The sequence below is a fragment of the Rhinolophus hipposideros genome (assembly GCF_964194185.1).
Source record: "Rhinolophus hipposideros genome assembly, chromosome: 8".
In the NCBI taxonomy this organism is placed as follows: domain Eukaryota; kingdom Metazoa; phylum Chordata; class Mammalia; order Chiroptera; family Rhinolophidae; genus Rhinolophus; species Rhinolophus hipposideros.
The window spans coordinates 59,236,740-59,253,080 of record NC_138054.1 but is presented as its reverse complement, the minus strand read 5'-3'; the positions used below and the strand labels follow the sequence as shown (position 1 = coordinate 59,253,080).

Genomic DNA, 16,341 nt, shown 5'->3' with positions numbered 1-16,341 from the left:
TTTAAAAGGCATACTGTTAGGCTTTAAATTTGAAGCAAACAAGGAAAAGACTGTTGTCCACTCCCCATCATCTTCGATGAAATAAACTTGGGAGTAAATCCAGAGAAAAGTGTCTTTTGATTTTATTCCTTTGTTGAATGATTTCTAGCACTCAGCAGGCTGGGGCTTTCTGAAAACTTCTTGGTGCCATTATTCAGTTGCTGGGAAATCTCCCACCTGGACCTCAGCTGAGTCTTGGGTTGGCATTGGCCTTGTAGGGCGCTGGCTTTGCTGTCAGGTCAGGGCTGCTTTCTGTGAATGACGATAGCTGTCTTGGAAACACTCCCATTCTGACTTGAGATAAGGAATGGGGAATCCTGCCAACACATGGGAGAGCTGATAGGGACCAGCACACTGCAGGAAGCCACCCTGCCAGCCCATGGGCCTGCGACCAGGGAGAGCCAGAAGTAGACTTTCCACTGTCAAGGGCTTGTTCAGATCATGTTACACAGTTGCTACTTCCTAACAACCCAGTTCCTCTGTGTGGCACAGGATTTAGACTTTCCCCAAATGAGGACTATTTGTTCTCTGGGTATCCTAGGCTACCGGCAAGGCCCCTGATGGAGGAAGCCTATCATTTCTGGTTTAGTAGATGGGGGACACAAGGCTTTGGCAAAAGGTAGGGAGATATTATATATATATATGTATATATATGTATTTGCCTTGTTTTGGAGCTGCAAACCCAGCAACAGACTTGACCAGAGTTAGAACTGTTGAAGGAGCAAAGCCTTAATCTAGTCCAAATGACTAATTTTGAGAGGGTCTGTGACGTTCCCAAGGTTACTCTGAAAATCAATAGCAAAGGAGGGTCTAGAATTAAAGTCTCCCTGTGTCTAGGCCAAAACTCTCCCCTTGATCAGCTGCCTCTCCAGGGCAGGTGTGCTGGGAAAGTCTGCATGCACTTTTAAAGAAGTAACAACTAGCGATGGCTCAAAGAAGACACAGTGAGAAACCCGTGACAGAAATTTCACCTTCAATCAAAGGCCTCTGCACAGGGTATGGTGGTGTCAGACACCCAGTGTGTTCGCACTCCTTCATATATATGTTTTTCAATGACTACCTCAAGCTGCAGGGAGAATAAAGGAGACAAAATCCACTGCTTTCTCTTATCAGCCAGACTGCAGCCAGGGCAACAGACAGAAGTAAAGGTGACGTAGACTAATTAACAAAGTTCAGCAGGAAATCAGCAACAAATACAAGGAAACGATCCTGGCATAAATTTTAGAAATATAAGTAAAAGCACCTCAAATGAATGTTGAGATCAAGTTTCTTTATAACCTGCTATTTTGTAAATTCTATGTTTGGTATCCCATGACCAGCGCTGCTTCCATACAGCAGCAGACAGGGCTCGAATACATGGGGAGCCACAAAAGTCCCCCCTCATTCTGTAGCCTGGCTCTAGTCACCCTCTCACCCTGCCCTGCCCACCACCCAGAAACAGGCTGATCTCCCAGCATCCAGGCTTCGGAGGAAATAGAGCTTGCAAACGGCTTGCTCTATGGAGAGCATTCTTTTGTCGTAACAAAATGAGAATTTTTTTTCATAGCATTCTGCTCTGACAGTAGTAAGTGCAACAGAGGATCTTGGAGGAGGGTTTTCTGCTTTGCTTTGTTTCCCTAATGAGGATATGCCTTACCTAAAGCCCATGGCTTCATTCAGTATCAGGCTTGGGAGGCTGGTTGACTGTATATTAATAGATTAACCCCACCCAGGCACTCGCAAATGCTCAGAAGTGTTTGCTAAATGAAGCAATGCTGGAAGATTGGAAACACTGTCTGTGGTTCTTACAGAAATTGCATTCATGTATTTGAGGAGTCACATTTTCACAGATGGAATATATTTACCATGTACATGATTTTTCCTCTGGAGACATGGTTAAATTGAAGTATGCTGTGAATTGTAAAACTTGGTTTTGGTCACTGAACTTGAGTTCTCACTTTAACAGTCCCAGAAGTTGCAAATGGAAATGCTTTTAGGGGCCAAAAAGGTAATACAACTGTTTAAAGTAGCCTCTGCTCACTCCAACGGATTGTTGCCTTGTTGCCTTATGGGAATGAGGCCCAGTGTTGCCAGATCTTTTTGTTTTTAATAGGCCAGAAACCAGGTTTATTTGCGAAATTCCCCCCCCCCCCGTTTTGAAATGTTAGTAACTTATTCTATCATTTTGTCTAAATAAAACATACCTGGGCCACATGGCTTCTGATTCAAACTTTCTGCCTTGCCTAAGAATTCAAGTAGTACATATTTTACTGAAATAGATGTTGCATGATCTCTCTTAAATGTGTTAGTTTTACTACTTAAATATCTATTTTGTTTTAACTGAAAACTTTAAAACATATACAACAAGCCAAGAATAACCATTCTAAGACAAATGCTGTCGGTAAATATACCTCGGAGTGAAGCCCAGAAGACTTCCTAAATTATTCCCAGTGGCTTCAGTCTGGTGCACAGTGAAAATGCAGACTGGTGTGAGTACCCCCCACCCCCACACTTGTTGGCACAGAAAGGGCCACACACCTCCCCTTATGTCAGGCCGTAGCATCCCATTCCTTACTGGTAGAGATGAATATTTTTCTACAGATGGACTCAAATCAAAATTATCTCACTAAAAAGACATGTTTGATTTTTTTAAATTGGAAAGATACAAAGGGAGTTAAAATGAAGCGTAGGAAGTAAGGTAGTAGGTATCTGTGTGCAACCTCTATGCACAACCCCCAGAAGCCTCGACGCCTGAGGTGCAGACGCCCCTGATGGTCCTTCCAGCCCTGGAAGCTGAGAACCTGCTGAAGTTTGAAAAGTAGTTTGGCCTTTGGCATCATAGATACACCTCCCGATCAATATGGGTTTAAGCAAAGATTTACAGGTGGTCAGTTGGTGGGGTTTTTTAAAGCCAGCTATGATCCCATCATTGTATTTCTAAGCAAAATGTAAACTGTAAATACATTCTCTTAAACATCACAGTGAAAAACAAGTACCCGTATGTGTGACAGAGCAGGCAGAGGGCTCCACCTGCTCTGTCCTTGGCAAAGGCCCTTGGCCACACTTGTGGAAATGCCAACTTCGCGTCTGCACGGATACCCATGTGGTGCCACTCCACTGGAGCACCGATGGACCCCAAAGGCAGGGCAGGGCGGGGCGGGGGGAGGGGAGCATTTTGCAATATTTCCAAGAACTCTGTCCAGCTGTCTCTGTCTTCCAGCTCACAAGTGCTGCACAAAACTACAAGGACACCGCTGAGACGACGGGGCTGTTGCCATTCTCTAGAGAAGACTTGACTTGGAGTGTGGCTGCCTGGATTCGAAAATGTGTCCTTGACTCCATGGAGTAATTCTTGTAGTTTTGCCTGGAAGAGACCATAGAATCAGACACGTGAGGCTGCTTTTCCTTTAGTCTGAGCTGTGGAAGCCCACCAGGCAAGAAAGATTTGTAGAGGCATAAATCCTTCTCTGTTTAAAGAAAGAGTTGGGCCCTGCCCGATACGGATCAGCAGAAAGGGTGTGTAGTCTCACCCAGATAGCATGCCCTCTGGAACTACTCTTGGTCTTGTTGGGTCCCCAAGCTTGAGGAAGTGGTTTCAAGAGGTAGATCCGTGGGTTGGAAGGCAGGAGACCTGGGTCTTCACACAGCCCCGTGGCTGGCTTGTCTGTGACCCTGGGTAATTCTCCCTGCTTCTGGGATTCCAATTCCTCATTGGTAAATTGAGGAGGAAGCCTCCCTCCATCAGCCGAGAGCTGGTTCCAGGGACAGGAGCCCAGCCCCTGCACTGCCACACTCACTGCCCTGGCAGCACCCTCCCTTACTGCTCCTTCGGCTCCTCTGTCCCCAGCCAGGGTGAAGCTCCTGAGCTCGTGGGGAACGAAGGACTGACCAAGGCTAACCAAGCCTTACTTGGCAGTTTCCAAGAGTTTGACAGCTTCTTCGTTTCTGCCTTGCTCCATAAACAGCAGGGCCAGCTCCAGCAGTGCGTTTGGGATCAAGTAGTGGTCATATTTAATCTTCTTTTCACTGTGGGACAGAGGAGGACATGGCTTACAGGCTGCGCCCTTGAGACGTCCTTCAGGCTTTTCCTCCCAAACCTTCCCCGAATGGGAGGATCCAACCCATGCCCTCAAGTAGGGTTTTCTGATCTGAGTTCCAATTTGGGAAGGTTCCCGTACCTAGCACTAGAAAGGCTTAGAGTCCACAGCAGAACCTTCCAGACCTCTGCACCTGGGACCCCAACTCTGTAACAACCTATGGCTCATGTCATACCCTTAGCCCACACCCACCTCAGTCCCCAACCCCCCTTTTCCAGGTTAATGATTTATTGAATTGGGAAGTCTCCTATCTCCAATCTGGCCCCTCTGACCTACCCACCATGCTGCCCCAGAGACATCCTTTTAAAACTCAGATCTGCTCTGCGTGATATCCTTCCTGGCTGTCTTCTGTGTACAGGATAAAGTTCTGCCTTGTAAACAAAATAGCCAGACCCTTTCTTCGTCTATCACCACCCCTTATTTCATCTGCAACTTTTTCCCTCTGTAATTCTTAACCCAGGCAAGGAACAACCTAATCACTGTCCCCCGCCAACCTCAGGTGTTTTTCTGTGCCCAAACATTTGCACATGCTGTGTACCTACTCCACTTAAAACTCCTCTCTTGCTTTCTCCACCTGATAAACCCCACGATTTAAACAGCATCATTGGACAGCCTTTCCTGGTATCTCGCTTTAGATTTAGGTCCCTTCTCAGGCACCTGCAGCCAGCCCTCTTCTGCTCTCCTCTAGCACAGCTCCGATCATACCAGATTGAGTTGCCTGTAGCTGTCTGTAACATTCGTAATCCCCCGGGGCAAAGGCAAAGGTGCTAAAATACAAACTCTAGGGGGCACCATTCACACGAAATTCTGTGCAGATGGGCTCCTACAGTCGGTCAACCTGGTGGCCCTGGGGACAAGGTCTGAATGATGTTTGCCCAGCAAGGGTCTTGGCACAGAGAAGGCAGGCACTAGAACGTGTGTAGTGAATGGGGGAAGGCTGGGGCCAGGCACTGGCATGTGCGTGCGGATGGAAAAGCCCTGAAACTAAGCAGGAGACCCAGCCCCTGCAGTAGGCAGTCTGGAGTAGGAGCAGCCACAGAGATACTTACTTAGCAGAGATGCTCCTGAAATTCTCCTCGGCCTCCCGGACACGGCCCAGGTATTTCAGACATAGGCCTTTCAGCAACTTCACCAAGCACTCATCATCCACTGAGTACTCATTCTCTGAGAAAGGGGAGTGAGAGGAGAAAACAGGTTTGTTCATTTCTGCAACAGAAATGGGGCCCCTACTCTGTTGGGCCCTGGGGATACAGAGGTGACTCACACATGGTCCTGTCCTCAGGGAGCTTACATCCGGGAAGGAAAGACAAATACTGAGACGATGACAATACACTGAGATCAGGACTGACTGAAGGAAGTCCAGAGGCTATGGGAGCCCAGAGGAGGCCTTGGCCCTACGTGGGGGACAAGGGACAGCTTGGAGGAGCTGCCATTGAAGCTCAGTCTAGAAAGACAAAGGTCAGTTACCAGGTAGAGAAGAAAGGACATTTTTGGCAGAGGGAGCCTTCAACTGTAAAGACCTGCGGTCTGACACAGCTGGCAGGTTCAAGGGCCTGGGGGTAGTCACCTGGGCCCTTTTCCAGCATCTCTTCAGCCTTGTTGATAATCTCAAGTATCCCGTCTGTGAGCTCTGGCTGCTTCCCAATCACAGCGTAGCCATTCCAAATGTACATCATTTCCTGAGGGCAGGGGAGCAAGTCAGTCCTAGGTTTCCTCCTCAATGGGGCCTCAGTTTCCCCATCTGTAAAATGGGCGACTCAGATCAGAAGATCACTAAAGGCCCTCTAGTTCCTAAATTGTAGGGGAACCATAATTTACTTAAGCACTTCAGGATTTCCAGTAGGGCTTAAGATCATGCCATCCTCTCTCCTATTCCCCCAAAGCACTGGGCTTGAGTTACCATCATGAAAAGTATGAAACATATCCTGATTCCTTTTTCTGCTTTGACTTCTAGGAAGCTCAGAATACTATATTAAATTTTCATTATAGTAATTCTGTTAGATTAGCATTTCCTGAACTATGAAACCCGGTAATAGGTGTAAAAGTGATTTGTATACATAAAGTTCTAGGAAGAAACTATTTTTGTTATGGTTCTTGTCATTATGTTCTAGGGAAGAAAGTTAAGTTTAGGCTAGAATGTCTCAAAATCATCATATGGTCCCAAGTTAGCAAATGTTCCATTAAAAAAAGTTTTGTAGTCAAATAAATTAGGGAAAAATCGTATTCAAGCTTTTTCTTGGAGACTTAACCCCGCAGATTAGCATTTAAAGGCTCTGAGAAGGTCTACAGTGTATAAACTTTTTTTAGGCCAATCTCCCTAATATATTTAATCACAGAAATCATTTTATGCAAAGATGGCGTTTTGCAGATTATAGTTTGGGAAATTCTCCTCTAAATTTTTGATACAGTTACTTCCCCTGTCCTTCCTTACAATACCCCCTCCCCATTAGATGATGACAGCTTTCCTGTATTTTAAAATATAAAATATTTCAAATTTTGTTTAGAGATATTCAGGATACAAGTTCTAAATAAATTCTATAAATATTGAACTTTTCGATTTATAAAGTATTTAACACATTTATCAGCTGATTCTCATAACTGTTCTATGAAATGAGCAAGGTACATATTATTCCCATTTGCCATTAAAGGAAGGGGGACCTTACCCAAGGTCACATAGTTGGTGAATAGCAGAGTCAGGACCAGAAAAAGGTCTCAAAAGTCCCTTCCTACTTTTCTTGGCTGCCTTACTATTTGAATAACAAGGACTCTCAAGGAACTGGAACCTTCTCTGCTAAAATCACGCATGATATTAGCATTGTAACAGTGATTCAGAATATGGGCTCTGGAACCAGACTATCTGGGTTCAAATTCTGACTCTTAACACACTAGATGTGCGACTGGTACAAGTTATTTTAGCTTTCTACTTACTGCTTACCCACTTATTATCTACATAGTTTATCTTTCTACTTTTATTACTTATCTATTAGGCCTTAGTATCCCCATATGTAAAATGAGGGTGCCATCAGCACCTACTCAGGGTTGTTGTGAGGATCAAACGAGGCCACAGGCAATGGGTGTAAGGAGCCTTGAACACAGCAGGTGCCCAATAACATGTCAGCTATTGTCATTGTTATTTCAGAGTTGAATATAACAGAATCCCAGGCCTCAAAAAAAGCTCCGTCCAGTGAAGGGAACAGTGTAAACAACAATTATCATCATGTGACAAGACTGAAACAGACAGGGTAGGAACACAAACAGCTGAGTGACGCTTCTGCCTGGGGGCAGGGGTGTGGGACAGTCCAGGAGGGCTGCTCTTTCTGCCTCCAGGTATTTTTAGCCTGTGTGCTTGTCTTCCCAACCCCCTCCCAGGAGACCAGCACTTTCTCAGAGGCAGGGGCTGGCTCAGACTCATCTGTGTTCCTCCCCCAAATCCCAGCTAAACTGTGAAATCCTCTCCAGGCCCTTGAAGCATGAAGGTCTTTCTGCCGTATCCCCGTCCCCTGTTCCACGGTTGTATCCCTGGCTCTCAGCGAATCCCTACAATTCCAAACTGGAGTGCAGGCCAGTCTTCTACCCACCAGAGCAGGGATTGGCAATGAGATAGGTTTGGGGGAGAGGTAGCGTCTGGACTTCCGGATGGCGAACTTCTCTGTAGGTAGAGATTTCCCAGCAATCTTGAGTTTCAGGCCTGGCACAGCTCTACAAAAGAGACGAGGAAGGTAGGGGGAGGGGGAGAACAAGCTGAAGGGAACTGAGTCCCCAGACCGCCAGCCTCTGCTTGACACCTGTCTGGGCCTCAGTTTCCCCATCTATATGAGGATGGTGTTGGACTCATAGCCAGCCTTTGGCTGTGGCCTTATTTCACCACCTCCTGTGGCTAGGTGAGGGGCCCCTCCACACCAGCGGACAGAATCGAGAATGTCCACAAACAGCCCAGTCCTGCTCTGCCTCCTGGTTGTCTCTCCTCCACTTCCAGGCCCCATTTCCGGAAGGCCCAGTAAAAGTCTGACCCCATTTCACAGGGGAGACTAACACCCAGAAAAGGGAGGGACCTGTCCAAGACCGCACAGCTCAAACCTTTAATTAACTCTTGCCACGTGACTTGTGGCCTCCCCAGCTGTTTCCAAAGGCAGAGTAAAATGTGGTACGCAGCTAGGCAAGCCATCACCTCTGGAGGCTCATCCACCCACCTCCATCCCGCCCTCCGATTTCTGCCACAGTCATGGGGTGTGGCTGTGACCCTCAAGCCTGAGCCATCCAGGTTCAGGAAACAGCTGCACTAGTTGTGAGGTCCCCCTGCCAAACACTTTCGCAGCTTATTCACTGTGAACCTCTCTGGGCCTGGTTTCTCATCTCTAAAATGGAGATAATGATATGAAGGAGAACAGAACTTGCCACCCCAAAATTTGGCACAAGGATTATTTTAGGATGGTTATTTTTAAGAAACAGCAGACACAAGAAAAACTGAAAATCTAGTAGAAGTTACCTTCTATAGAAGTTACATTTATAAGGGAAATCCGCATTTGTAAGGATGTCTCCCTCTCTCTACCAGGAAGAAGAGGATGACTGAATCTCTAGAAACTCTTAGCCAAAGAGAAGGCAGACACTTAAATCTGTACAACAACCATCCCTCCTTTACTGCGCTCTGCCTAGAAACCTCCCTTAACTGGCTTCCCACCCCTACATCTTCTTTCATCTTTAGTTGGAGATGGTATTTAAGGTGATGGCTTGGGCCATTTCAGAGAGTTCCTCAGTTTTCCTAGATATCTCCCATGTATACAGGAGGCATATGTGTTATTAAACTTCTGTTTGTTTTTCTTCTGTTAATCTTTTATTATGGGGGATCTCAGCCAAAAACATAGAAGAGAGGAAAAATTACCTTCCTTCCCCACAGATAATTGGAGAGTGACGTGAGATGGAGAAACAGAAGCACTCAGTAAATGACAAATGCCCTACGATTGTGACATTGGTAGCCCAGGAAGCTCAGGTGACCTCCACTTCCAGGTCTGCAAGTTGGGGCCAACCCTCACCATGCTAGGCTCCATTCTCAGTCGGCCAAGGCCGAGCCCTGCTCCAGACCCTTTGCAGAAGGCAAACACAGCAGGACAGGAGTAGAAACACCCACCATGTAGTGGCTCCAGGCCCTACTCCAGAGTCTTTAAATACATTCGCAATTTGATTCCCAAAAGAACCCTGCCAGGCAAAGGTTGTTATTCCCATTTTATAGATGCTGAAGCTGTGCAAAATGACACAGCTAAGAAAAGGCAGAGACTGGATTTAATCCTGTTTATTTGATTCCAATTCCTTGGATCTGTACTGTGTTTCTCGGAGTGTATCAGGTTAACTCAGCAGAAGGGACCTCTCTGGACCTGTGTCCAATCTGTCCTACTGACCTGATGATAGAGGCTCAGTGGAAAGGATGTTGACAAAACCACTTTGGTGAAAGAAAGCCTCTGAACAGATTCAAAGGGTGCTAACAAGCAGTACTAGGAGGAGGTGGTGATGGAAAGGCATGACGGGCATGTGGGGCAACCCTGGAGGAGGGTCAGGGAGCTCAGGGCCAGGAGAGATGATACCCCCACTCCCTCCCTCCCTGGAGCCCACAGCTCAGGATGTCTGTGGACAGAGGCTGGCTGAGAACTAGGATGGGGTGCAAGTAGGGCTCACCTAAACAACTCCACCTCGTCATCCCCAAACGGCTTGTAGTCCTCCTTCCCAAACATGCTGAGGTAGGCGGCCTTCATGTAGATGTAGGTGGCCTGTGCGAGGCAGAGCAACAGTCAGGTGTGAGCAAGCCGCCCTCCAACTGCAGCCCCAGACTGGCACACATACCTCATTTGGACCTCATTTGGCACAAACAGCTCACCTGGCCCAGACCTCATTTGGCACAAACAGCTAACATTATCCCCAAGCCCCAGGAGAGAAACTGAAGGTGAGGCAGCTGAAGCAACTTGAGGTCTTGAGCTGCTAGTTAAATCCAGGATGAGGCCAAGTCAAAGCAGCTGCCTTCTCCACTCAGAATCAGTGGAGAGAATGATGTAAGCAACTAGGAGAAGCACAGGGTAGAACGGAGGCTAGGACAGACACACAAAGACAGGGCAGCCAGGGCTTCTGGGAAGCAGTTACTTCAGACTGGGCCCTGGAAGGCCGATGGGAAGATACACAGAGACCAGAGAATGGACCTTCCAGGCAAGGGGAACAGCCTGAGCAGAGTCTGTGTATAACTAGCATACAAATAGGTAGAACAAAGTATGGGGTGCATAAAAGAAGAGGTGTGAGGCCAGAAGAGCGAGCTGGGACCTGGCTCAGGGCTTAGCTCTGAGTGCCTTGGTGGATCTCTCTCACTGTGTGCCAGGCACTTTACAGACATCACTTCATTTGATCCCAAAGACAAGGCTACCCAGAAAGGAATCCTACCCTACCTCTGCTTCCTGAGACCTCAGGGCTGCTGGGGGCAGAGCTGGGAGTGACCCCAGGTTTGTGTGGCTTTAAGGGCCTTGTCCATTAGATCCACAGCCTCCCCTTAGAGAGAAGTTCCCGAGGTACAGACCCTCCCTCCCCGCTCCCAGAGATCCATCCCTCCCCCAGAGGGCCAATGCCAGAGGAGCTTGGCTCTATGCTGCCTCCAGTGGCCGAGGCTTGAACCACAGCGCCTGCCCCCGGGGGCTGCTGCCAAGGAACTACATGCCTGTTGCCCAGAAAGAAGCGTAGTGGGTGGAGGAGGAAAGGGAGCAGGACATCCTGGAGTCTAGTCTCTGGAGAAGATAAAAAGCAGCCTCTACCTGGCAGCCCCACCCACGCTGAAGCCCAGAGCTACTCCCAGTTCCACTCTGCCCTCAGCACCTCAGTTTGCCCTTCAAAAATGAGGAAAAACTGGTTATTGTGGAGTGTGGTGGGAAGAATCTCCCCTCATTGAAACCTGTTCCCCATTCCATCTTTAATTTCTCAGTGTCATCCTTGCATTCTCTGTCTTCCCCACCCTGGCACTGAGTCACCAAGTCCTCACGATTTTACCTCTCAACAAGCTCTTGAATCCCACTGGCCTTGTCCTATCAGTCACCTCAATTACTGCACCCACCTCCACACTGTCCCCGGCTCCATGCCACCAGGGATGTCTTCCTACTGTCCTACCTATATGGTCTCCTAACCCATCTCCCTGCTCCCATTCCTGCCCCCTGCGAGCCATTTCCCACACCATCGACACTCTGATCTTTTTAAGTCAAATCACATCAGTCCATCCTTCAAATCTCATGATATTCCATTACACTTAGGATAAAATCCTCCACCACACTTAAGATAAAACCCAAACTCCCTGTCATGGCCTAGGAGACCCCAGCCTCTTCCAGAAGCTTTCCTTGTCTTCTTGGCTGGGCTGCCCAGGGCTCCCTCGGAGCTCCCCTCAGATTCCCCCATTACAGCATGGAGCACACAGTTGTCACCACCTAGTTTCTGGCCATCTCGAGCTGCAAGCACTGGGGGAAACACAAAGGCTCCACAGGGACAACGCCCATAGTCCAGCAGAGAGAGATCCTGGGGGGAAGGGAGCTGCGGGGGTGGGGGTAGGCAATGTGTAGGCAATGGCCGCAGGCCAAGTCCCTAGAGCTAGAAGTTGGAGAACTCTGTGGAAGCCAAGTGCTGCGGATTAGCAATGAATGAGGCCCTGGCATTTGAGGTGTTACAACCCCCACTTTCACAGGAAACCTTTCTGAGGAAAGCATTGCAGAGAGAGAGGGGCTGGCCACTCCCAAAGTCACACAGTGAGCTGGAGACTGAAGTGACTCACTGCCAGGCTTCCTGACACCTGGGAGGCCTGGCCCTCCCTCTGCTCCTCACAGCAGGATGTGACCACCCCAGGCCTCTTTCCCCATGTTCATGTACCCAGCTGCCTGCAGCACTCCACAGGAAGGCCTCTAGGTCATTTTAGTTCAAAAAGGTTCCCCGAGTCTGTGCTCTCATTGAGAGTGGGAGGCGACGAGGAATGAGTGTCTGGCCCACAGAGCCTGGGCCTGAGGAAGCGCCTTCAGCAGAAGGGTGAGCTCAAGGCACGCTGGGCCTCCTTGGAGGCCGTGAGGAGCAGGAGGTAAGCAGAGGCCTTTGAGTCACACAGAGTTGTCTTCAAATCCAGTGCTTGTCACTGATAGCTGTGTGGTGTGGAGGAAATGGCAAGTGCTGGGCACATAGTAAGAGCTCAAGGAAAGCCTGTTCCTTCCCCCAGCCCACCTGCCCCAGATCCAGAGAATTCCCTTTCAGCATGGTCCCCAGGCAGGAATACTGAAAAGGGACTTCCATGAAGAGGTAGGGAGGGATGAGAAAGGGACTCAAGGTCATTGAGACACATGTGCTATGCATTGCCAATACCAGGTTAGATGCTCTCTGATGATCTAGATGGTTCTTAGATTCTTGGTTCAGAATTCTGTGCTATCATTACTATGATGATAATGGCCAATACTTATTCTACCACTTACGTTGACGTTCCAAGTTGTCACTTATGGTAGGCACCTGTCCTATTTGCTTTTGCCTACATGGCATCTCTTTAACCCCCATCCCCACCCCACTCCCCCAAAGCTTCTTTCAGGGACATCTCTTCACTTTTCTTCCAGGGAACACCTCTCTTCTACTCTTGATTCATGACTCGTCCCCCGACCCTGTTTTTCCAGGCATCAACATGCGATCTGTGTCAGACCAGTGAGGCTCTATTCTGGGCCTTCAGATGAGATCCAAGGGAAGACGTGAGTTAGGGGCAGGCAGCCCATGACCACCCTGCCTGTCCCATGGAGAGAACCTGCCTGCACACCAAAGATGTCAGAGAGAAGAGTACATCCACAGATGGAAAAACCAAGTCCAGATGACCTAACTTGAATTCCTGGATCCAGCCCGACCTGAAGTCAGCTGTGCCTAGAATTTTCAGTGATATGAACCCATGAGCCTTTTGTGTTTTAGATCTGCATAGTCCAATACAGTGGCCACTAGCCCCATGTGACTTTTTAAATTTACATTTGAATTAATTAAAATGAAATGAAATTGAAAACATCCAGTTTCCCGGTTGCACTGGGAACATTTCAAGTGTGCTCAGTGTGCACCTGTGGCTGTGGCTCCCGTACGGGAAGATGCAGCAGAAATAGAACATTACCACCATAACAGAAGGTTCTATTGGACAGACCAACCGAAACAGCGTGAGTCTCGTGTCTGTCCTTTGTGACTAAAAATTTTGGCCAATACATTGTAGTTTGAAAGTTTCTCGGCCCCTCATGGTCTTTAGTGCCTTCCTACCCTGAGTCCCATTAGAATTTATGGTTCCGTTTAAATTCCAACTGGGACATCTGTGTTACAATCTGGGTTGGCCTGGCCCCCAGTGGACCCCGGCCCATGGTGTCAGCCCACCTTGGACCAGCAGTTCTCCTTGCTGAGCAGGTCGGCGTAGAAGTATGCCATCTTCCACTGGCCCTTGTAGGTGAAGCACCACATCAGCTCCCAGTAGCACATATGGTGGAACTGCTTCCAGTGCTGCTGGGCCTCACAGCACTCCTCGAACCGCCGGATGGCCTGTGGGCACCTGCTGGTCAGCCTCAGCATGTGCACCCCTGGCCCACGCCTGCCCCACTCTCTGTGCCCTCTGCACCCCCCAACCCCACAGTAGGCCCAGCCTACTCCAGCACACAGTGGTCCAGCCCTGTGCCAGGCTGCAGGGGTGGGGGAGGGGAGGATTAGGGAGATGGGAGATCTGGCCCCCAGTCCCGATTCTTCCCCCTACTCTCCCACGGCCTTGGGCCGTTACTGCCCCTCTCTGGGATGCTAGTCTTTTAGTCACAAATTGAAAGGACAGGATGGAGCTATAATGGAGGGATAATAGGCAGTGAAAAATGTTAATATTAAAGCAATATAATAATGTCTATGCCTCAGAACAAACTCCAAAGGTTTCAGTAGCTCCTACGCAGTGACCTGGACCTGGGTCATCTGTCCTGATACCTGAGGAATCACAACCAGGGCCAGTGAGAGACCCCAGAACTCCACGTCGCAAAGTCCATCCTGGGCCTTGGCTTAGTGCTGAGGTCACTGCCAGGACCCTGATCCTCCCTTCTCTAGCTCCTTCAGTGTCTCCCTCCCACTTACGGGGTCCCCACTCCTTAGCCAGGCCATCAAGCTTCCAGCCTAACCCCCTGGCACCATCACTCCACTCACCAGGTTCCAGCCCATCACCATGCCCTGAACAAGCAGGTCTTTCCGCCTCTCTCACTCAAGTACCTCCCTCTCCAGAGATGCTGTCCTCTACATCTCCCTGTCAAAATCCTCTTCCACTATTGCCACCTCATCTCTCGTCTTCCTAGACTGCCTTAGCTGGCAGTTCTGCTCCCACACCTGCTCTCCGTTGGTTCTCTCGTGGGGGTCTCCCCCCACGAAGCCCTATCCCTGAATACGTCTCTTTGTGTCTGACGTCATGCTGGCCTGGGAGACCCCGGGGGTCCTCAGCACCCGCCTGGACGCCAGTACTCACTGCATCCACGTTGCCTTTAATGGCTTCAATCCGCCCTGCAAAGAACAGGAAGATGGCGCCCTGCAAAGAAACATATGTGGGTCTGTGTGGGCACACGGGGCACATGGGGGTTGGTGGTGTCTGGCAGGAGGTGGGCTTACCTTAGGGTAACGCTTTAGGTAGGGCTTCAAGAGCTTCTCTGCCTCCTCAATGTTGACGTTCCCGGTGCCTGAAGGAGGTGGGGGAACAACACAAGTCACCAACACCATCAGTTCCTGTGGTCCTCCCAGCCACCTATCATGGGCTTCTCAGGGACTCTGTTTCCCCCTCTGTGAAATGGAGATAATAATTTTTCTATCTCCAGGGTGATGTGAGGTTTAAATAAGATAGTGCAGGTATCACCCCAAGCCCTGCACGGAGCTCAATAACCAAGAGCCCATGCCCACCAGTGCTGTGCTCAGAACCCCAAGGAGCTGCCTAGAGCAACCTCACACCCTCTACAAGATGGGTATGACCATCCCCATTTCACAGATGAGAAAACGGAGGCTGGAACCCAGTCAAACTGTGAGGAAGTGTGTGGTCAGCCGGACAGGGCCCAGGACAGTTGATGTGGCTCTGTCGTTTCTGATTTCAGTGCCCCATCCCCGGTCTCAGGGGCCCAAACAGGGTCTGCAGCCCCTCATCCTCTTGCCCTCTGCCCTTAGAACTAACCACCCCAGAAGCCCTCCACACTGGCCCCAGGGGCTCTCCTACCAAGCACAAAAGTGAGGAAAGTGTGGTAGCACAGCAGCAGCATGACGCAGAGCACAGCTCGGAAGCTGTGTCCTGAGGCACCCTCCTCCAGCTGCAGCAGCCCGTAGTCCTGGGGAACAAAAGGGACAGGCTGAGGCCAGCGGGGCCTGGGCTCCCCAGGACCCACCCTGAGACCCAGAGAGGGGCAGGGGCCTGGAGGTCACTGGACAGTTGTGAGGGCAGTTCTGCTGGTGAAGGGCTGGGAGTGCAGTGGGCCCCGGGGGCAGGGTCAACTGCTCCAAGCTGGGCACCCCTGGGCAAGACACTGACCCTCTCAATGCCTCAACCACCTTCCTAAGGGAGGGAACAAAGGTCTGGGCCCAGGTGGCACCCCCCTCCTCAACTGCCCCTCTTCCATTCCTCCGTTCATTCACCTGTTTGGCCCATAGTGGGGGAAGAGGCCCCGAGTAGCCCCAGGTCTGGTGGGGGAAAGTGGAACCACAAAGAGGCAGATAATCCTAACCACAGGCTCAGGCACAAAAGGGGCCATGAGCACTGCGGTCTGGGAAGACTTCCTGGAGGAGATGTCTCCAGAACCTGGCTAGGGAGGAGTGAGAGGCCAGACCCCACTTGTGTCCCTGCCTGCAGTTTGCTTCTTGGTCTATTCTCCGAGACGTTCTTGTTCTTTGTAATACATAAATGTGACCTGCCTCATTCCTGCCTCAAACTCTCCATGGCTCTGCTGCTTTCAGGAGAAAGATGGAGCCGGAGCTGCTGCTGGAAGTCTCTACTCGGGCCTCACTGGCCACACAGTCCCCCGTCTCAGCCTTTTTCATGCTCTTCCCTCCCATCATCACCCTGAAGTCCTACTTGTGACTCAAGAACCTTCTTAAGAAAACAAAACTGAGAGGGACCTGCGGAGCATCCGGCCATTGTTTCTCCAGGCCCAGGCCACAGACCACAGAATGCAACCAAGGTTTTAGAAGTCCGCAGACAGGCGTGCGGAAGCCGAGTCCCCAGGCG

The 16,341-nt window shown here is 49.7% G+C and overlaps 1 protein-coding gene across 3 annotated transcripts in view; it reads right to left on the bottom strand.

Moving 5' to 3' along the window:
* Positions 1-1,289: 1,289 nt before the first annotated feature.
* Positions 1,290-16,341, bottom strand: part of TTC39A (tetratricopeptide repeat domain 39A) — a gene marked incomplete at its 5' end in the record, with an annotated part of 49,163 nt that continues 34,111 nt past the window's right edge. Inside the window, 10 exons of one of the 3 annotated variants that reach the window (XM_081054986.1) lie at positions 1,290-3,382; positions 3,928-4,044; positions 5,165-5,279; positions 5,683-5,794; positions 7,694-7,814; positions 9,783-9,874; positions 13,497-13,658; positions 14,608-14,667; positions 14,748-14,815; positions 15,340-15,448. In XM_081054986.1, coding sequence (XP_080911112.1) covers positions 3,259-3,382; positions 3,928-4,044; positions 5,165-5,279; positions 5,683-5,794; positions 7,694-7,814; positions 9,783-9,874; positions 13,497-13,658; positions 14,608-14,667; positions 14,748-14,815; positions 15,340-15,448 — 1,080 coding nt within the window. In that variant the 3' untranslated portion in view covers positions 1,290-3,258. Of the gene's footprint in view, positions 3,383-3,927; positions 4,045-5,164; positions 5,280-5,682; positions 5,857-7,693; positions 7,815-9,782; positions 9,875-13,496; positions 13,659-14,607; positions 14,668-14,747; positions 14,816-15,339; positions 15,449-16,341 lie in introns of those variants that run through there. The other 2 variants (XM_081054988.1, XM_081054987.1) reach the window with 2 other exon arrangements.